The sequence below is a fragment of the Aristolochia californica genome, unplaced genomic scaffold (genome assembly GCF_029961685.1).
Source record: "Aristolochia californica isolate CCGP_79_NKW_82.1479 unplaced genomic scaffold, dmAriCali1.0.hap1 SCAF_4, whole genome shotgun sequence".
Lineage (NCBI taxonomy): Eukaryota > Viridiplantae > Streptophyta > Magnoliopsida > Piperales > Aristolochiaceae > Aristolochia > Aristolochia californica.
This window is the reverse complement of record NW_027182103.1, coordinates 7757063-7774510: the sequence shown is the minus strand read 5'-3', so window position 1 is coordinate 7774510 and position 17448 is coordinate 7757063. Positions and strand designations below refer to the sequence as shown.

The 17448-nt window shown below is 39.0% G+C and overlaps 2 protein-coding genes across 7 annotated transcripts in view; one reads left to right on the top strand and one right to left on the bottom strand.

Annotated features, from left to right (window-relative positions):
* Positions 1 to 265: 265 nt before the first annotated feature.
* The window catches only part of LOC137961973 (probable serine/threonine-protein kinase SIS8), a 32621-nt gene continuing 15438 nt past the window's right edge, over positions 266 to 17448 (bottom strand). For 4 of the 6 annotated variants that reach the window (XM_068808645.1, XM_068808643.1, XM_068808641.1 and 1 more), the window contains 10 exons: positions 13739 to 13834; positions 13389 to 13475; positions 10458 to 10578; positions 9920 to 10220; positions 9185 to 9308; positions 9067 to 9086; positions 8663 to 8819; positions 1090 to 1378; positions 591 to 663; positions 266 to 477 (listed from right to left, as the gene is read on the bottom strand). In XM_068808645.1, coding sequence (XP_068664746.1) covers positions 395 to 477; positions 591 to 663; positions 1090 to 1378; positions 8663 to 8819; positions 9067 to 9086; positions 9185 to 9308; positions 9920 to 10220; positions 10458 to 10578; positions 13389 to 13475; positions 13739 to 13834 — 1351 coding nt within the window. In that variant the 3' untranslated portion in view covers positions 266 to 394. The remainder of the gene's footprint in view (positions 478 to 590; positions 664 to 1089; positions 1379 to 8662; positions 8820 to 9066; positions 9087 to 9184; positions 9309 to 9919; positions 10221 to 10457; positions 10579 to 13388; positions 13476 to 13738; positions 13835 to 17448) is intronic. The other 2 variants (XM_068808647.1, XM_068808646.1) reach the window with 2 other exon arrangements.
* LOC137961974 (small ribosomal subunit protein uS14-like) lies at positions 2976 to 3146 on the top strand. The gene has a single exon (XM_068808648.1). It carries the CDS (start codon positions 2976 to 2978, stop codon positions 3144 to 3146), a length of 171 nt encoding a protein of 56 aa, XP_068664749.1.

The window sequence follows — 17448 nt, the reverse complement described above, 5'->3', positions numbered from 1 at the left end:
CTAGGAGCGCTTCAAAGAAGGCCCCTTAGCAAGCGCACACGCCAACGAAGTCTGCAGCCCCCTATGGCCTTGGGGCTAAGCGCACACGGCCCTAAATGTTGTTTAAAAAAGTTCCGGAATAGACATTTCAGACCTTGTAATTTTCGAATTTTGCCTGTCAAGTTGTGTCAGAGGTAAGCTGCATTCTCGCCACGGTATCTCTTTTCTGTTTTCATTTTTTTTTTTTAAAAGCGTTACAGAATTATCAGCCTTGGGGGGATGGAAGTGGTGTAAAACTGAAATTTGCTTAATGAAATGTGTTACACGAATACAGAAAACACGCAGATGACTATACAACTTAAATCGATTCACACGTCCAAATATTTCACAAATCACTCTCCACACAAACATCAGATCAGCAGAGAGTATACTCGCAATCAAGCAAGCGAGTGAGAATTTCCTCGCAGCTTGGTCTCTCCTCTGGTTCCGCCCAGCAATCTGCAATCACAGAAACATGGTTAACGGTTTACATGTTCTTTTTCGAAGATGGTTGTGGTTTATATAATAATCTCCAGTACAGAATGTGGATATCAACTGAAGTTGTACTAGACCTGAAATTAACTTTCCCAGGGGTCCTTCAGGAATCTCCAGACGGGATCCTTCATTGGCGACTGCATAAACTACCTGAAGAAGATAAAATTCTTTCAAACTTTAGCATTGTTTTTTTCTAAAAATATCTGCAGAATAAGTGACCCTATAGTTCAATCATCCAGTAGATTCTAAACTTGTCTTAGAAAGTTCACACTGCTGTCAAATGGAACAGAGCAGGGAGGCTGTACAGAAATAAAAGTTCGATAAATCACCAAAATCACAATATCTTTCAAAGAAAAAGCAACATGTCAAGTTTGCAGATTGTGCAGGTCTCATAGCAGCATTAACATTCATTCAGCAGCCTCCCTGTGATCACACTCCAGCAAACCAACACATAATTTTTGGTAATCAATTAGTTCATATCTTTTTTTGTCTGAAGAAACTTTACTTGAAACTAGTTTTTATAACTGTCTTCAATGATGAACTTGAAAGCAAGCAAACTACAAGAAGTTTTCTTACCTGTACTGCAGGTACACCTTCCCACGGTCTATTTAGAGTGCAGAGCTCCCACATTATTACACCAAGACTAAATACATCACATTTTTCAGTAAACGGTTCATTGTGTATTAATTCAGGAGCCATCCACTCAGGAGTTCCCGCTGATGAGGAATCCCTCATTGGGGTATCAGTCATTACTCTTGATAGCCCAAAATCACAGATCTTGACGGTCCAATGTCTGTTCACGAGACAGTTTGCACTTTTCAGGTCACGGTGAACAATTTTCATCCGGTGTATGCACATTAACCCCCTATAACAAATAAACAGGCAAAAAAACCATCAGATTTTCCAAGTCTTTTAAACTCCCACCAGTTCCATTATCATCCATTAAAATCTAACCACCATAACCGTAATGTACGGCAAGATTGCAGCAAATTAGTGCCTCTAATGCTGTATTAATGTGTTATGTATTTTGGCTAAAATAACATTCCCAGTTAACCCACATCATTCCACAGAAAGAATAACTATTTGAGGAGATAAATAACAAATTGACTCTCAGCGAACAAAATAGAAATAGGTCCAAAGAGAAATCCAATAAAGTATTAACTCTACCGCTTTTTATTTTAGATAATCCAATCTGAATCATAGATCTTTAGACACCATCAACTCAAAGACAGTAAAGGGCTATTTATCTTAATTTTCATTATAGTAGTAGGCAAAATCACTATCACACTGTAAACAAGCTACAATGACCTATACAAAATGTTTAAAACATGCTAGTTTCTTTGAATATATATATATATATATATATATATATATATATATATATATATATATATATATATATATAGAGAGAGAGAGAGAGAGAGAGAGAGAGAGAGAGAGGGGGGGGGGGCTGATCCAATTCGAAAGGCTACTTGATGTGTAACAGCTATCTCAGCCTCCGATCATGATTAATGGCGCAAAACGCTCCCGCTCCTCACTCAGCTTTTTTTCCCTCTCTTTTCATTTCTCACCTAACCCATAGCTCACCTCATCCTTCCCTGTCGCCCTCGCAGCTTCGCCCTCACCTCCCTGTGCGCTTCCTCCTTCACCCTCGCCCTCGCCCTTGCCTTTGTCTCTTCCTCTGTTGCCCTCGCCTCCGTCGCTTCCTTTCTGTCACCCTCACCCTCGTTTCGTGCCGTTGATCAAGATCGGATGGCTGAGATAGCCATTTCATACCAAATAGCCTTTCATATTGGATCAGCCCTACGAACTCGTTGTCGTTGTGCACAAGAAAAGGGGGGAGCACAAGCAGCAGCAGGAGAAAAATAATAATGTTTACATTGTGCCCCGACTATATATAGGAGGGTTGATCCAATACGAAAGGCTATTTGGTGTTAAACATGCGAAACGGCTATCTCAACGGTCCGATCATGATCAATGGCGCAAAACGAGAACGAAGGCGAGGGTGAGGGCAAGGGCTAGAGCAAGGGCAAGGGAGACAAAGGAAGAGACACAGGCGAGGGCGACGGAGAAAGAGATGGAGGCAAGGGCGAGGGCGAGGGTGAAGGAGGAAGCACACAGGGAGGCGAGGCTGCGGGAGTCGACAGCGATGGGGAGGGATGAGGCAAGCTATGGCTTAGAGGAGAAATGAAAAAAGAGGGAAAGAAAGGGGAGCAGGGAGCAGGAACGGGAAAAAAAGCGGAGCGGGGAGCGGGAGATAGCTGTTTTGCATGTTTCGAACCAAATAGCCTTTCGAATTGGATCCGCCCTCATATATATAGTGGGGGCACAATGTAAACATTATTTTTTTTTCTCCTATTGTTGCTTGTGCTCCCCCCTTTTCTTGTGCACAAGGGCAACGAGTTCACAACTGACATTTGCGACGTCGTTCTTGAAATCTTTTTCTTTGGAGTATTGAAGAGATGGGTCATTCCAATGCGTGGAATTCTCATCCAAAAAATTATGGCGCTGGTTCAAGTGCATGTCGGGTCTTTGGAGATGGGCATGGGCTCATCAGGAAGTATGGGTTGATGTATTGCAGGCAGTGCTTCCGCAGCAATGCCAAAGAAATTGGCTTTATTAAGTACCGTTAAGTCCATTAGCATGGGGCAGCAATGAGGTTCTAGACACTAGAAGTATGATGCTTTTCTATACTTAAAGAGTGCTGCTATAGATGTTTTATTACTTTGAAAACTTCAATTGTTGAGAGTCATTCGATTGATGCTCACTACATGAAAGTCATGCTTTTCATTGTTTTTGTGTAAGAAACATCTGAAAGGCTTATTGTTACACTGTTTATCTGAAAAATATATATAAACATCATTTTTATCTTTATGCAGATGTTTCAAAGGAGATAGGAACTATGTCTATGCAACCTTAGACCAACCCTAAACCCTATGCCTATGCAAAATATTGTTCAAAAGTTGACTTGAAAAACCATGTAAACCAGACAATAGAAGCATGTCGTTTCACAACCTAATTCCAACCTCAGATCTTCGCAAGAACTGATGAGACAATAAACTCTTCACTATCATCAAGGGTCCAAATCATTCTGTCCGCACTCTGCCTGGGCATGCTAAAGCAATCTAGCTCCCCCATGAGTCTCCTAACTTCAGCAGCCTCCTCGTCATTCATGCCCCAGCAAATACGGAGATCCCAGCAGATGTTATGAGACTCCATCCTTCTTGCTTCATTAATTTTTATGGTGGGTTTCATGGATAGGTTGAAGAGAAGCTGGTGGGGATCCTGAATGGAGCACTCACCCAGCCACCAATCACCCCAGAACTTGACTGAGTCACCCCTACAAACGTAGAATTTGATCTCCTTTTTTAAAAGCGGCAGACAAAGGGAAGATACAATACCAAATAGCAGACAGCCCTCACCTCCTTCCTCCATCCAGACACCAAGTATTGCTCTGAATACCCATCTTCTTTGCACCGATGTCTCACCAAGCAGCCTGTTTGCACATGTTAAAATTTCAGTGCCATATAAGCAACATAGCCTGATTGGTAGCACAGATTCCCATCCCTCCTGTATTCTTGGATTCAAACCTCAGTCAAGTGATGCTTAAAGCCATCAGAGACTTCCTTCCAGAGAAATCGTTGCTTAATTCTCTCAATCTTATTTGCAGTGCAACCTGGACAAGTACAAAAGGGGGGAAAATACATTGGAAGACCCCCAAATGCAGGAGTTCAACACAATACATCTTCCAGCCTTCAATTAGTTTACACTTCCAAGTGGAGAGTTGAAGCTCCATCTTCTCAACCACCGAAGTTCAGAGATGCTTATGCAGTCCGAAGGCAATGAGGGGAAGACCCAAATAAGACACAAAGATAGTAGCATATTGCCTATCTGTCTGAAGACAATAAGGGGAAGACCAAGATAAGTCACAGGAACAGTAGCATATTCACATCCAATGATTGAGGCAAGTCTTCTTCCTTGTCCATGTTAATCTGAAGAGAGGACTTCATCCAATTTCCAGCTGAAGGCTGATTCAAACAGTTCAAGTTTTGTCTTCATCCTCACAATTTGGTCTTCGTGTCCTTCACAGAAGACAACTATGTCATCTGTAAATTGGACAATGGGTATGTATATGTTGCAGCTAGGGGTGGCATCGAGCCGAGCTTGATTTAAATATTTCGAACTCGAGCTCGAGCCGAGCCCAGGCTCGAACCTAAAATTGTTATCGAGCTCGAGCCCAATAATTTTAACCGAGTTCGAGCCAAGCTCGAGCTTCAACATTCATTTAAAACTTTTCAAAAGATACATGTCTCGAGTTCGAGCTCCATACATTTAAAACTTTTCTAAAAATACATGTCAAATAAATTGTATATAAAATTATGCATACATTTTACATAAAATTGGTCATGACCTCTACTTAAAATTGGACATAAGGGAGGCATCGAATCCAGCTGAGTCCGAACCTTGTTCGAGTAGAGTTTGATTTAAATATTTCGAATTTGAGCTCGAGCCGACCCTAGCCTCTAGCCTAAAATTGTAATCGAGCTCGAGCCTAATAATTTTAACCGAGTTCAAACTTAACCTACATTTAATACTATACATAAAATATATGTCAAATAAATTATATATAAAATTATGCATACATTTTAAAAAAAGAATCATAGGGGAGATTTGGGATTGAATCTCAATAATGGATCAGAACGCATCAATATTAATCTTTTTTACCGCAAATGTTGTCTAGCTTATTTTTTAATTTTTTAATCTAGCCATAAATTTACTATGGCCTCCTTAATGCACTTGGTTGAAATTTTATATTCTAGGAAAAACTAGAAATGCTTTTCCTATGATACATATTTCCAAAAAAACTTTTAAATAAAATCTTATTACTATTGAGTGACTTACTAGAAAATTACAAGAAATATTTTAAAATTTTCTTAGGAAAGTTAAAAGGACCTCTTATTGCCTCTTCTAGGGAAAATTGCCTCATGTTAAAAGTATTACAGCATCAACTTGCAAATACTTATTGAAAAATTTTCTATACAGTTTTCTATCCCATCTTGGCAGGAAAATCTTACTTAGAAAATTATATGATTTTTTAATAAGAATTTTCAATTAAAAAATGTTTACAAAAAACATGAGGCAATAATAGTCCCTAGAAACATATTTCTACTAAAATGTCTTTTCAATTTCTTCAAGAGCCATGAGGAAGGGACAACTGGAGTTTAAGAAAAAGTTTTCTTTTTCACTTGCTAATGATCTCGCACATGCGAAATCGTCTTCCGGGGGGGGGATTATCTCTCCCCTTAACTTAGGTATCTCTGGTTTTCCGCCAAGACGGACGACATGGATGGAAGGGGGTTAGCAGTGACGACGAAAACAGAGGCGAAGGCAAATGAGGAGAGGAAGAAATCGAACCGACAGCGACAGAGGTGGCCGGCAAGCAGCTATCGATGGCGATAGCAGCGGAAGGGAGGGGCTCGACGGTGACGAGGGGAGGAAGAATTTTCCCCCCCTCGCTACCTACTCTTGAGCCCGTTAACGAGCCAACTCGCGAGCTTTCGAACCGAACCATGGTTCGGTCGAGTTCGGCTCGTTAACACAAATGAGCCTTATTTGGATCTTGAATTCGGTTCGAGATCTAGATAAATCGAATCGAACCAAGCCGAACTTGAGCCGCTCGCGAACCAGCTCATTTCAATGCCACCCCTAGTTGTAGCTCTCGAAGTAGGCTCTAGTCACCCAGTTCTTCTTGTCACATGGATTAAGCCATTCAGAGACTTTCCAATGACATTGAATAGAAGGGGAGAAAGGCGGGTCCCCTTTCTTATGCCCTTGGTACTTCTAAAGTAAGCGCAAGCTGGGCCATTAAGAAGAAGGGAGAAGGATGCAGACGTGAAACAGCTCTTCACATGGAATCTCCACTTTCGGCAATACCCCATCTTTTCAAGCATTGAATCCAGCAGGTTCCTATTGACCCAATCAAAAATTTTTTTGAGCTCAAGCTTAAGAGCAACCCTCAGTCCCCTTTCTTTTTTCAAACTGTCAATAATCTCAATCATTGTCATTGCCAAGTCGAGTATATTCCGGCTCATTGAGAAAGCACGCTGCTCCTTAGGTAACCATGTGAATAGCGACATTTAGTCTTCTAGCTAACAGCTTCGCAATAACATTTTATGGGCTTGAGACAACGCTACTTGCCTGAAATCTCTTGGGACTCAACCTGGTTCTTCTTGGGGACCAGCGCAATAAACATCGCACACACAACCTTGTTTCTGATGCCATTATCATAGAAGTGGGACAAAAACTGGTGAACATCCCCTTTGATGAAGCTCCAAGCCATTTTGTAGAATTATCCATTAAAGCCATCCGGACCAGGCACTTTATCACATGGCATGGATGACAGCTTCCTCAACCTCCTCTTCAAAGAAAGAGAGCTCCATTAAACTCGCCAAGGTGGCCGAGATCTGAAAGAATTGTGTTTATTTCCTCTTTGAATAGGTTAGCATAAGAGCTAATCAAATTATTAGGAATCTTGGTTCTATCCAAGGTTAACTCCCCATTGATAGAAAGGGAGGTAACCCGGTTAGCATGCCACTTGACTAAGGCGATGCAATGGAAAAAATTTGTGTTACCATTCCCCTTAGCCAGCCACTTGTATTGAGCCCGTTGTTTCCAGTTGCTGCTATAGCTCACTGTTTAGCAAAAACATTTGCTCAAATTCAGCAGGTGTGAGGGGCATATACTCTTCGGCAAAGATCAGTTGGGCAATTTGGGAGAGGAGGGAGGCATGCTGGGCAGTGGCGGCAGCATGCTTTTGCTTTGACCAGTTCCTTAGATGAACTTTGGGAGAACCAATCTCCACCCGATGGCACCCTCAACCTTAATTTCCGGCCACCATGGTTCAATTTCTTTCCGAATTCCTTTCCTCCAAGCAAGCAATTTTCAAATCGAAAAGGGGCAAGGCCCCATCCACCAAATTAGTGTCCAAAATGATGGGCCAACGTACCCACACACACACACACACACACACACACACACCCCACCACAAAAATAAATTCTTCATCTGGAGTGCAGCCAGGGGAACGATTCTCACATATGACAACCTAAGGAAAAGGGGACCAGATGTACCTCCAATACTGTGCTCCCTTTGTGAAGTTGAAGACGAAAGTATCAATCATGTGCTAATTCGTAGCCCCTTGCCTGGAGAATTTGGGTATATAGGTATTCAGGCCTGTCTCCCCCAATGTTCCAATGACCTTATTACTTTGTCTTCTAGTGTTGGTCTTTCCAAGCTCAGTATAACTCTCCTCTTAAGCTGCATTGCTCATATTCCCTGGAGTCTGTGCCTTGAGAGGAACTTCAAATGCTTTGAGAACAAGCAAAGTAGCATTGAAAGAGTCGCTGAAAATTATCTCAAGAAGCATCCTATCCTGGACCAATACTTAGAAGCTCTTCGAGTCTTTGACAGGGGGAATAATCAGGAATAACTTATGCTTTATTGTGCAAATGTCAACGTCCTGGTACCGTACTAACCTGGAATGAAGCCCCTGCAAAGAGGAGTTGTCAAGTTAATTTTTTTATGGGAGTGCTTGTGCAAACCTAGCTCCTGTGGACATTGGTGACACCTTCAGGAATCACAAAGGGATCTCCATTGCCTCCTACTCTACCACTATCGAACTTCACAGTTTTAGGCAACGCCTCATCATCCACAAAAGCTCCCATCAATGGATCTCTTAGGATTGAGAGACTCTACCAATGTTATTAGTTGGTGCTCCACAACCAAGCCACCTCTTTGGAAGCATTGGCTGATCTATCAGGAGATCATGGCTAGTTCTCAACACACATGGATAATGTACTGAGATCAGCCAATTGTGCGGCTTCAATAACAGAAGATAAATATCCCAGTCTAATACAGAAGTTGATAAAAATATTCCTAGATAAGCTGACTTCAAAGACCTTGTAAATATCCTACTAGCACAAAAAACTGGGAGCACAAGAAGTAAGCATTATTTTCATGTCCATGTAAATATACCAAAAAGATAAATAAAAACACAACAAATAATAATAAGACAAGTCCGTCGGTTTGAATCCAGAGTAAGGAAGATGATGGATAATACATCCAAACAAGAGTTGCACAATATGAACAAACCTGCATATATCACGGAGCATCTTCAATTTCCTCCGCCAAGTAAGCCTTCTTTTCTGACCACTCATATGGATGAGATAATACAAAGATCCCATCTCCATGTACTCAGTCACCATAGAGAGGTGGGGTGGCTGAGTACATGCGCCAAGGAATAGTATCACTGCACAATAGAATGCAATTACTTCAAAGATATTCTACTGAAATATATACTTATTGTGTACTATCCATAAAAGCAAAAATTTGCATAAAAGAAAAAGAAATAATGCGCAACAAATCAAAAAGAAATTTGTTGAGGTCCCGTGGAGGCCCAATTTGGGGTATAGGCGCAGGGTTGGCGCCACCTGACCATAACAGAATCCATGCAGAAACAGAACTCAATTTGCACTATTATATGGTCAGATTGTTACCATTTGGATGCCGAAGGCGGCTGCAGACGAAAAAAGGAAAAGTCAGAGCAAAGTTACTAAAATAGGGATGATACAGAGGAACTACTGAGCTACTGAATAGATCTAAAAAATTAAGGACCTTAGAATTGATATTTCATTACAGAAATCTTCCATATTTTCAGCTGTCAGATCCTGCTCCAGAAATATTTTGATTGCAACATCTGTCCCATTCCATATGCCACGGAAAACTTCACCAAAGGATCCTGAGAAAGGAGAAAAGAAAGAACTAAAGCATTTAAATATGTGCTTCTTGTAGATTCAGGTCATTCTAGCCTAATGAGAAATGTCAGCATGACCTCTCTTCGTTCATCCACACAGAGCATATTTTAATTTTCAGTACATATCTAAGTAGTAAACAAATAAACTACACTCATTAATCCAAGCACTAGCAGAATTAAACATACGAGAATAAACTCAATTCAAGTAAAGCAAGAAGTTGAGTGAACTTCAAATAATGGAATTGAGTTTTATTAGAAATCAGTCAATTTTCTATTACTAGATTATGGATATAGTGGAGGTAAAGAAAAGCATATTCAACCACTACTTCCTTTTTCTCTTTTTATTCTTCTCTATCCCATCCTTTTCAGTTCTCGCCTTGCAGTTTCCATCCAAAACCATTATGAGTAAGAGAAACTTTTGTTCAGTTTCTTGCACATTTATCAGACTACATAGATACATGTGGAAATTTCATGTTTCACAGCATCCATGTCAATGAAATAGGAGACCAGAAAAGTAAAGTAATTCGAGAAAGCCTTAAAATGGACATGTTTACTTTGATATGAGAAACAAATTTAAGACTACTGATTGTTCTCACCAATTCCAACACGAGTGCCGACGGTTAGCTCTGAGAAGTCAATATTCCATTCTTCAAAAGGTAACAAGGGCCTGTTAAGGATGGATGATGACTGTAGCACTTTATTCCATGTTGAGACCATATCAGAATTACCAAGAAAGTTTGATGTTCCACTTCTTTCAGAAGTCTGACCCCTAAATTCATGAGGAGATGAAGGTAATGATATAGCCTTCTGATTTGAATTAATCTCCCTCAAAAGATCAAAGGAAGCTGATCTCTCTCCAGATGCTTCACCGTGACCATCAAAGGGAAAATTCGATGCCTGAAGCAGAGCGCCAGATTGCTCATTAGGATCATATCAACATGATTAATAGAACACATTAAACAGAAAAGGAAGACAACAGCGCCATTCCAGTTAGAAAGGGCTGAAATTGACATTAAGGATTTACCTAGTTACAACAATATCACGCACAAGAAAATACAATAACCCATAAGAGCAAAATTGACATGTACACACCCTACGAAGTCAAAACAGAGAACAAACTTACAGAAACCAGACCTGTGGCAGAAATGAACGTACACTGTTTTTGTCATTCTTAGCAAAAGAAGTTGAGCCTTCATCAACTTGTCCCTTCAGAAGACGATTTTGTTTTAGTGTTTCATTCATCGCCCGCACAGCTCTGAACACAGTTGAATGAGCATCAAGTGAGGCCACTATATTAGTATCTAATGACCTTAATGAATCAACAATGAAGATAGCTAAAAAAGTATCTACATCAGAAGAAACTCAAACAACATCTAGGATGGAATCGGACTCAGACAGAATTGAATAATTCAATAGTTAATATTTTTTTTTGAGAAGAGGTGTGAATAATTCAATAGTTAATATTAATAGCTAGAAATTTTAGTTTTTTTTTTTTTTCAGAAAAGCTTTTTTCTTCAGAAACTAGATTCCTAGGGTTTAAAAGGAGTAGGGATATTTATTGTAATATTTAATTTTAAGTTATAAAGAGGGAAGAGGAGTCTCTCTCTCTCTCTCTCTCTCTCTCTCTCTCTCTCTCTCTCTCTCTCTCTCTCTCTCTCTATATATATATATATATATACACATACGTATATGTATATGTTTCGCAATTTCACAGTGAGCATATTGTTAAATGTATTGGAAGGGTATGTTGGTCATTTCAAAATATTCAGATTGTATATAGAAGAGTATCATTAGTTTCAAAAAGTTTAGAAATGCCTATGGGCCAATTTTCATAATTTTTGGACTCGTTTATATGGAGATATAAGGTGTGTATGTCAGAGGGGTAGAGTCTTTTCCTCTACAACCTACTTAAGTTAATATAAAAGGGTTGGTGGTGATCATGCCTCACCCTAATCCAGAGCTTAAGCCTTCTCAAAAAAGGCTGCCGCATCCTCTATTCTTCTTCTCTCTCTCAACCCTATTTCTCTCAATATTTTCACTCATATTTTATCAGAAAAATTCAAATTTTGCAAACCACATAGGCATTAAATGCTTCAATATTGACACATACAAATTAGTGAAAATGAGGAGGTCGAACTAAACATGAAGCAATTGAACATAAAAAGACAAGAAAAACAGATTTTCTTTCAAGAGGTTAGTCCTCCCAGAAATTGTAATCCATAGAAAGAAACTCTTATCTAACTTGCAGATACATAAATCATTTTCTTTTTGAAAATCAAACACAGATGAATAAGAAAGTAATAAAAAAACTCAATGCAAGGTCTTATTGTTGACCAATCACTAGTGATTCATAATATTTGTTAAAAGTCATAATTTTAGGTTTATGAGTTACTTTATATCCTAGAAAAGTATTTTTCTATAGAAACTAGATTCATAGGGTTTAAAAGGACTTATATTTTGAATATTATCTAAGTTATAAACAAGGGAGAGGGGTCTCTAGACCCTAATCTCTCCATTACTTGTTCTACAAATTTGAAATAGTATCAGAGCATGTCGCCAGGATCAGTTAATTAACTTATCAACTTCAAAAGATAATGCCATTCAATCATCTTCTGATATACGTAGGCATTATCTTTCTTCATTGTTAATGTTTTCTTGGAGGGGAACATCACAGATTCACAGCTTTATGATCTGTTCAGCCAGCTTGGACAGGTCATCTCTGTCGAGTGTCCCGAGCAGTCCTTGTCTAGCCAATTGGGCCTAAGTTCGAGCAGTCCTTGTCTAGCCAATTGGGCCTAAGTTCTTCCTGAAGGAGCCTTTCATCCTTCCTTCAATAGCATAAACCATGAAGCTTAACCCTCCTCTTCCTCTGCAGCTCTAAGTCATTGATGCTCTAGCTTTTTTATGAGGACCTGGTAGATTTCCCTTCTTTGAATTACATCTCTCTCTTTAGCCATCTGAAACAGATAAAGTATAAGAAGTGTTGTAACACCTCAATAATACCCAGAAGTAGGTAACATGTTTCAGTAGCTCTCCATCTGCATCCTCCCACCCCCAAATGACTTGGATTTGAAATCATCCATTGAAAACAAAAAGACCTTTGCTGAACCAAAAATAGTTTGCTTTGCTTATAAATATATGAGAGAATTACCACAGGATAAAAAAGCTTGATTCACCAAGAAGCTGCTTCTCAAGCAGATGACAGGTTTTCAGAGATTGCTCAATAGATTCAGCTTCTTCTCCACTTTTGATCAGTACCAGTATCCAGTGGAGATTCATGGTGAACCCAGCCCAGCCCCTTGGAATTTGTGCAAGTTTTGTCTGATTCATCCAAGTTGCTTGGGCTGAAACACAGTCTTAATATGCTAAGGTGAGGAATAATCTGAAGCTATACACTCCAACTTGAGACTTGGTCCTTTGGCTCCAAATCACATGCTTGTGTGAGGAAGCCGCATTAGAGAGTAAAGGGTTTCAATATAAATATATATAAAAAAACTCTAGCTTGATAAGTGTTAGAAGTTATATTTCAGGTTTCTTTAGCTTGTTTAATATTCTAGAAAAGTATTTTCTATAGAAACTAGATTCCTAGGTTCAAAGGAAACATGGACTTAATTGTAATTTTAAATACTGTTTAAATTATAGATAAGAGAGAGGGGATTCAAAAGCCTAATCTCTCCAACACTTCTGTTCTGAAAATTTCACAATATTAATGGAAGCTCATGCTTTCTCACTCTAAAGAACCCACAAAAGTAAAGCTAATTGAATAATTTCATACCACCAACCAATAAAGAGTTTTTTTTTCTTTATATATAGTTACCACCAACCAAAAAGATGATTTTTTTACAAATGTTGATTAGACACACTCACACACCCTTTACCTGACAATAAAAACCCCCCATGAGACTATTGAGCCAAACACACCCAAGTCACCCAACCAACAAGATGACGAATAGAACATGTCAGAAAAAGCTTAATTGCAAACAACAGGACAGAACTAACAATTTCTAAATATATCAAAATGAGTAAAACTGAAAAAAATTCACATGTCTAAAGGGTAGCATCAACCTCACAATATCATCACCAATTTCGGGAGTAATGCTAATGCTCCGTCTTCTTATCCTGCAAGTGTCTGGCGAAGATGCACCATCCGACCTGCAGGAATGTTATGAGAAAATGAGTTTCACACTGAACACATTATGAACCATGACTTTATGCGTTACAAACTTAAACAGAAATCAAGATACTTCTAAAAACAAAATGTCAGCTATTGAAAAGATCTCAACTTTTTACAAGGGTGCACAAGACAAGGTCTTCTTGAGTTACTTCATCTCCTTTCCAGAAAAAAGGGCTAAAAATTCTCCAGAGACTTGTATAGATGATTGGAATGGAAACAAAAATTTAGTCCAGGTAAGAACCTCGATGCACTCATTCCTTCTGCATATTCTCTCAATGATTGCCTATCACCACTAAGCATGGACCTCCCACGTGTCCTGAACAATGGATGCTCTGGACTGCACAAGGAAAATATTGTCATCAAATAAAATTGAGAACTATGCTAAATAATTGACATTATGTATCGATTTCAATAAGCAAGCAGGAGCAGCAATACTTTTGTGTAGCATAGAAAAAAAATCTCAAACCTTAATACATAAGAGAGGCACAATAGCAAAAGCCATAGAAAATCCTGTTGAAGAGAAGATATGGAAGGCTCTTACATGACTCTCATAGGAAGAAGTCTCATAGAGCTAGAATTAATATGGTAGAGTCTTACAAGAGCCTCAAAGATGAGTCTCAATTTAAAGGTGTTTTAGTTATGTTAGTGTTCTATTTATGTTCAGTTGTTTAATTATACTAGGACTTATCTTTAAGTGTTAGACTTTGGGTGTAATTGGGACGAGGATAGTTTAATTGTAATAGGGACTCATGTACTCAGATTACAACAAGTCAATAAAGATTTTCTCTTTGCCAGAAATTTAACATGGTATCAGGGCAGGTTTTGTGAGTTCACATGGTCAACCCACAGAGATAATGTGATCCTTTTTTGATCTATCATCTCTAGTAGTTTAGGTTCGTATTCTTTTTTTTTTCTCTTTTCAGTTCCAATACCTGTTGTTTTCAATACTGAGCTTTTCATATTTCAAATTATATATTGACAGAAATATATCCGAGTCTACTTTCCAAAGCAAAACGAATTTTGGCAATCGGAGTTTTTTACAAAGATAAATCAATATTTGAAACAGCAAAGGTCAGACTGCAAGAGAGATTCAAACAACAACAGAACGCTTCAAATTTCGAGTTATTTTATGCCATCAAGAATGAGACTTTATATGAAAAATTATATATCAAAAGAAAAATCTGTAAGTCTATTTTCTTAACTACTCAACCAATTCTCAATCTGAGTTCTTAATATGAAGATATTAATCTTGGAAGAGTCAATGGTCATGCAAGCCCAAAAAGAAATACCACTTAGTTTGGCTAGATTACAGATTCCAAAATCTAGCAAATTCTTTACCTCAAAAGAAGTACTTTATGAAAAAAAATTATACTTTTACAAGTTTATTAAGTTGTACCGGTATAGTCTCCCCTAGTTTTCCAAAAAAAAAAAAGGTCACTGTGGAGATATGAGTATTGCATAATCGCCTCCTTTTGGCAAAAGTTGTTTTCCTCAAGTATTTCTTCAGTTTATCATCTTGTGTTGTGATCACTTCAAAGAAATGCCTAGTCCCACTCCCTAAAAAGTATAGGAGTATGCCCAACATCTAGCTTGGGTCAAGTTTCTTATTCTTCACCCAAGAGGTGATTTGTGTTTGAACTACCCTTAAAAAGTGAGTAGTCTCTTTTTTAAGCCCTAAAGTTGGGCTAGTTTTCTTTTAAAATTGAGCAAAGTGTGTTTCAAACTATGACTATTTTGACTAGTGCATGGAGTTTTATCGTACGGCTAGGAATGATTTTCTTCTCCCATATTGTGTTTTGTCCACGCCAGGTCTCTGTTTTTTTTTTTCCCCAGCTTGAAGGGGAGAAGTAGAAGAATAAATACAAAAAAGAGGTATTTTGTTCCACATGTTGTGGTAATTTTTATGTGACCAAAATATTCTAGAAAGGAGGAGCACAAAAGATGAAGTTTATTGTATCTATGAAGAATTTTTTGCAGCAAAGAAAATTGAAGACCAAGAATCTTTTTCATTACAAGCTGGTGAAGTTATAAACTCCAGCTTGAGGGGGAGTGTTGAAGAGAAGATATGGAAGGCTCTTACATGACTCTCACAGGAAGAAGTCTCATAGAGCCAGAATTAATATGGTGAAGTCTTACAGGAGACACACAGAAGAGTCAATTTAAAAATGTTTTAGTTATATCAGTCTTCCATTTATGTTCAGTTGTTTAATTATGCTAGGACTTATCTTTAAGTGTTATACTTTGGATGTAATTGGAACAAAGGTAGTTTAATTGTAATTGGACTCTACTACTTTCCTCTATTATAAAAAGGGGCTCATGTACTCAGATTACAACAAGTCAATAAAACTTTTTCTCTTTTCTAGAAATTCAACACAAATAGCCAAACTCTATTAGCTTCCTACATGATAGATTCTTTTTTTTTCCCTTAAATATAGGGCAGACCACATATATACTACCCCAAGCACCTTATGAGACTTGAACACAAGAGCTCATGTTAAGAAAACTCCAATATAGTAATTCCTATAGCCCCTATAATAGAGTTGGCTTGTGCTAATAAAATAACTCTCGAGAAAGGCGCCTTTTCAATGAAAAGGCCCGGAGGCAATTACGACAAAAAGGGAAGGGCCCCTCCCTCAGCAATATAATGGCAGATCTATAAACATGAGTCCATCTACAAACAACATGATGAGATATATCTTGAATTTTGAAGAAGGTAGGCTAATGACACCAAGGGGAATCTTTGGCACCAAAGCACCAGTAATAACATTGCTAGAGTCCCCTTCAATGTGAAGTTGCCCTTGGAATTTGCTTCAGAGGATCAGCAAGCCATGTTTGAGAGCCCAAAGCTCCATAGAGGTGTCAGAAATACCTAGAGGCCCAGCATAAGTCACCAGTGTCTCCCCAAGACATTCCTAAAAACTCCCCCAAAGTTGGAGAGGCCAAGATAACCAAGCGAGGAACCATCAAAGCTGAGCTTGATATAATCCAACTTGGGAGGAGTCCAAATAACTAGAGGGATTATCTCAAGCCCGGAGAGGGAAGCAACCTACACCCAGATACTTGTGTGGTTAACGCAGTGAATGTCATCAAATAGCTCCAATTAAGCAGGCCAAGAAATAGTGAGATTGGTGATCCAGTTTGTAACTGCACTCCAGGTAGTAGAGACTTGCTGCAATTGCCATTGATTCCTTTTGTACCAAAATACCCTAAGGGACAAAAAGCAAGAGGAAGATCCATGCCAAGAGTGATCAAGTCACCAAGCAAGTTGGGAAAAGCATAGTGAGATTTTAAAGAGATTGAAAAAGAAATTCCATAGGTGCCAAGAGAAACTGCAATTTATGAATAGATGATCCATCGTTTCATCAACACTACCACAAAATAAGCATGTCAGGCAGGGGATGAGGGACCCATGGTGAACAAGGTTGGCTTTGGTGTAGTATTGATCATGGAGGACGGTAAGATTACTAGTATTGACATCATTCAACGCTCTTCTTGGATAAGTATTCCAGATGATATTCTGCAAACTGCTATTGGTGATGAAACTAGCCAACAGGGCATTTGGATTTCTAGCCAAACTATAGAGCCGAGGGAAGACAGACAGGCTGAGGTGGTTTCTTACAAGTGACTTTACTGGAGGAGCAGTCTTGAGGCCTCTCATTTTCGGGCATGCCATAACTATCTGGTCTTGCTGGAGAGAATCAAAGTTGTCAGCTTTGATTCCACCCCATTCTTCATTGCAAATGCTGCTAGCAGATAACAGCTTAAATTTGGCATGCTTGGCAGAATCACTCTTTGGAAAAGAGAGATTTTGTAAGGAAGAAAAGTTGTAGTACGGGGAGGAGGCCATGATTTGTCCAAGGTCTATGAGGGGAGAATGGTTGGGCAGAGGATAGCTTGGTGTATGTCTGGTCGGAGATTGGCCTAATTTCTTCTAGGTGTAGGTATGCGAAA

Excerpts from the sequence above, each read along its gene's own strand:
- LOC137961974 (XM_068808648.1), top strand. The coding sequence starts at position 2,976 with ATGGGTCATTCCAATGCGTGGAATTCTCATCCAAAAAATTATGGCGCT.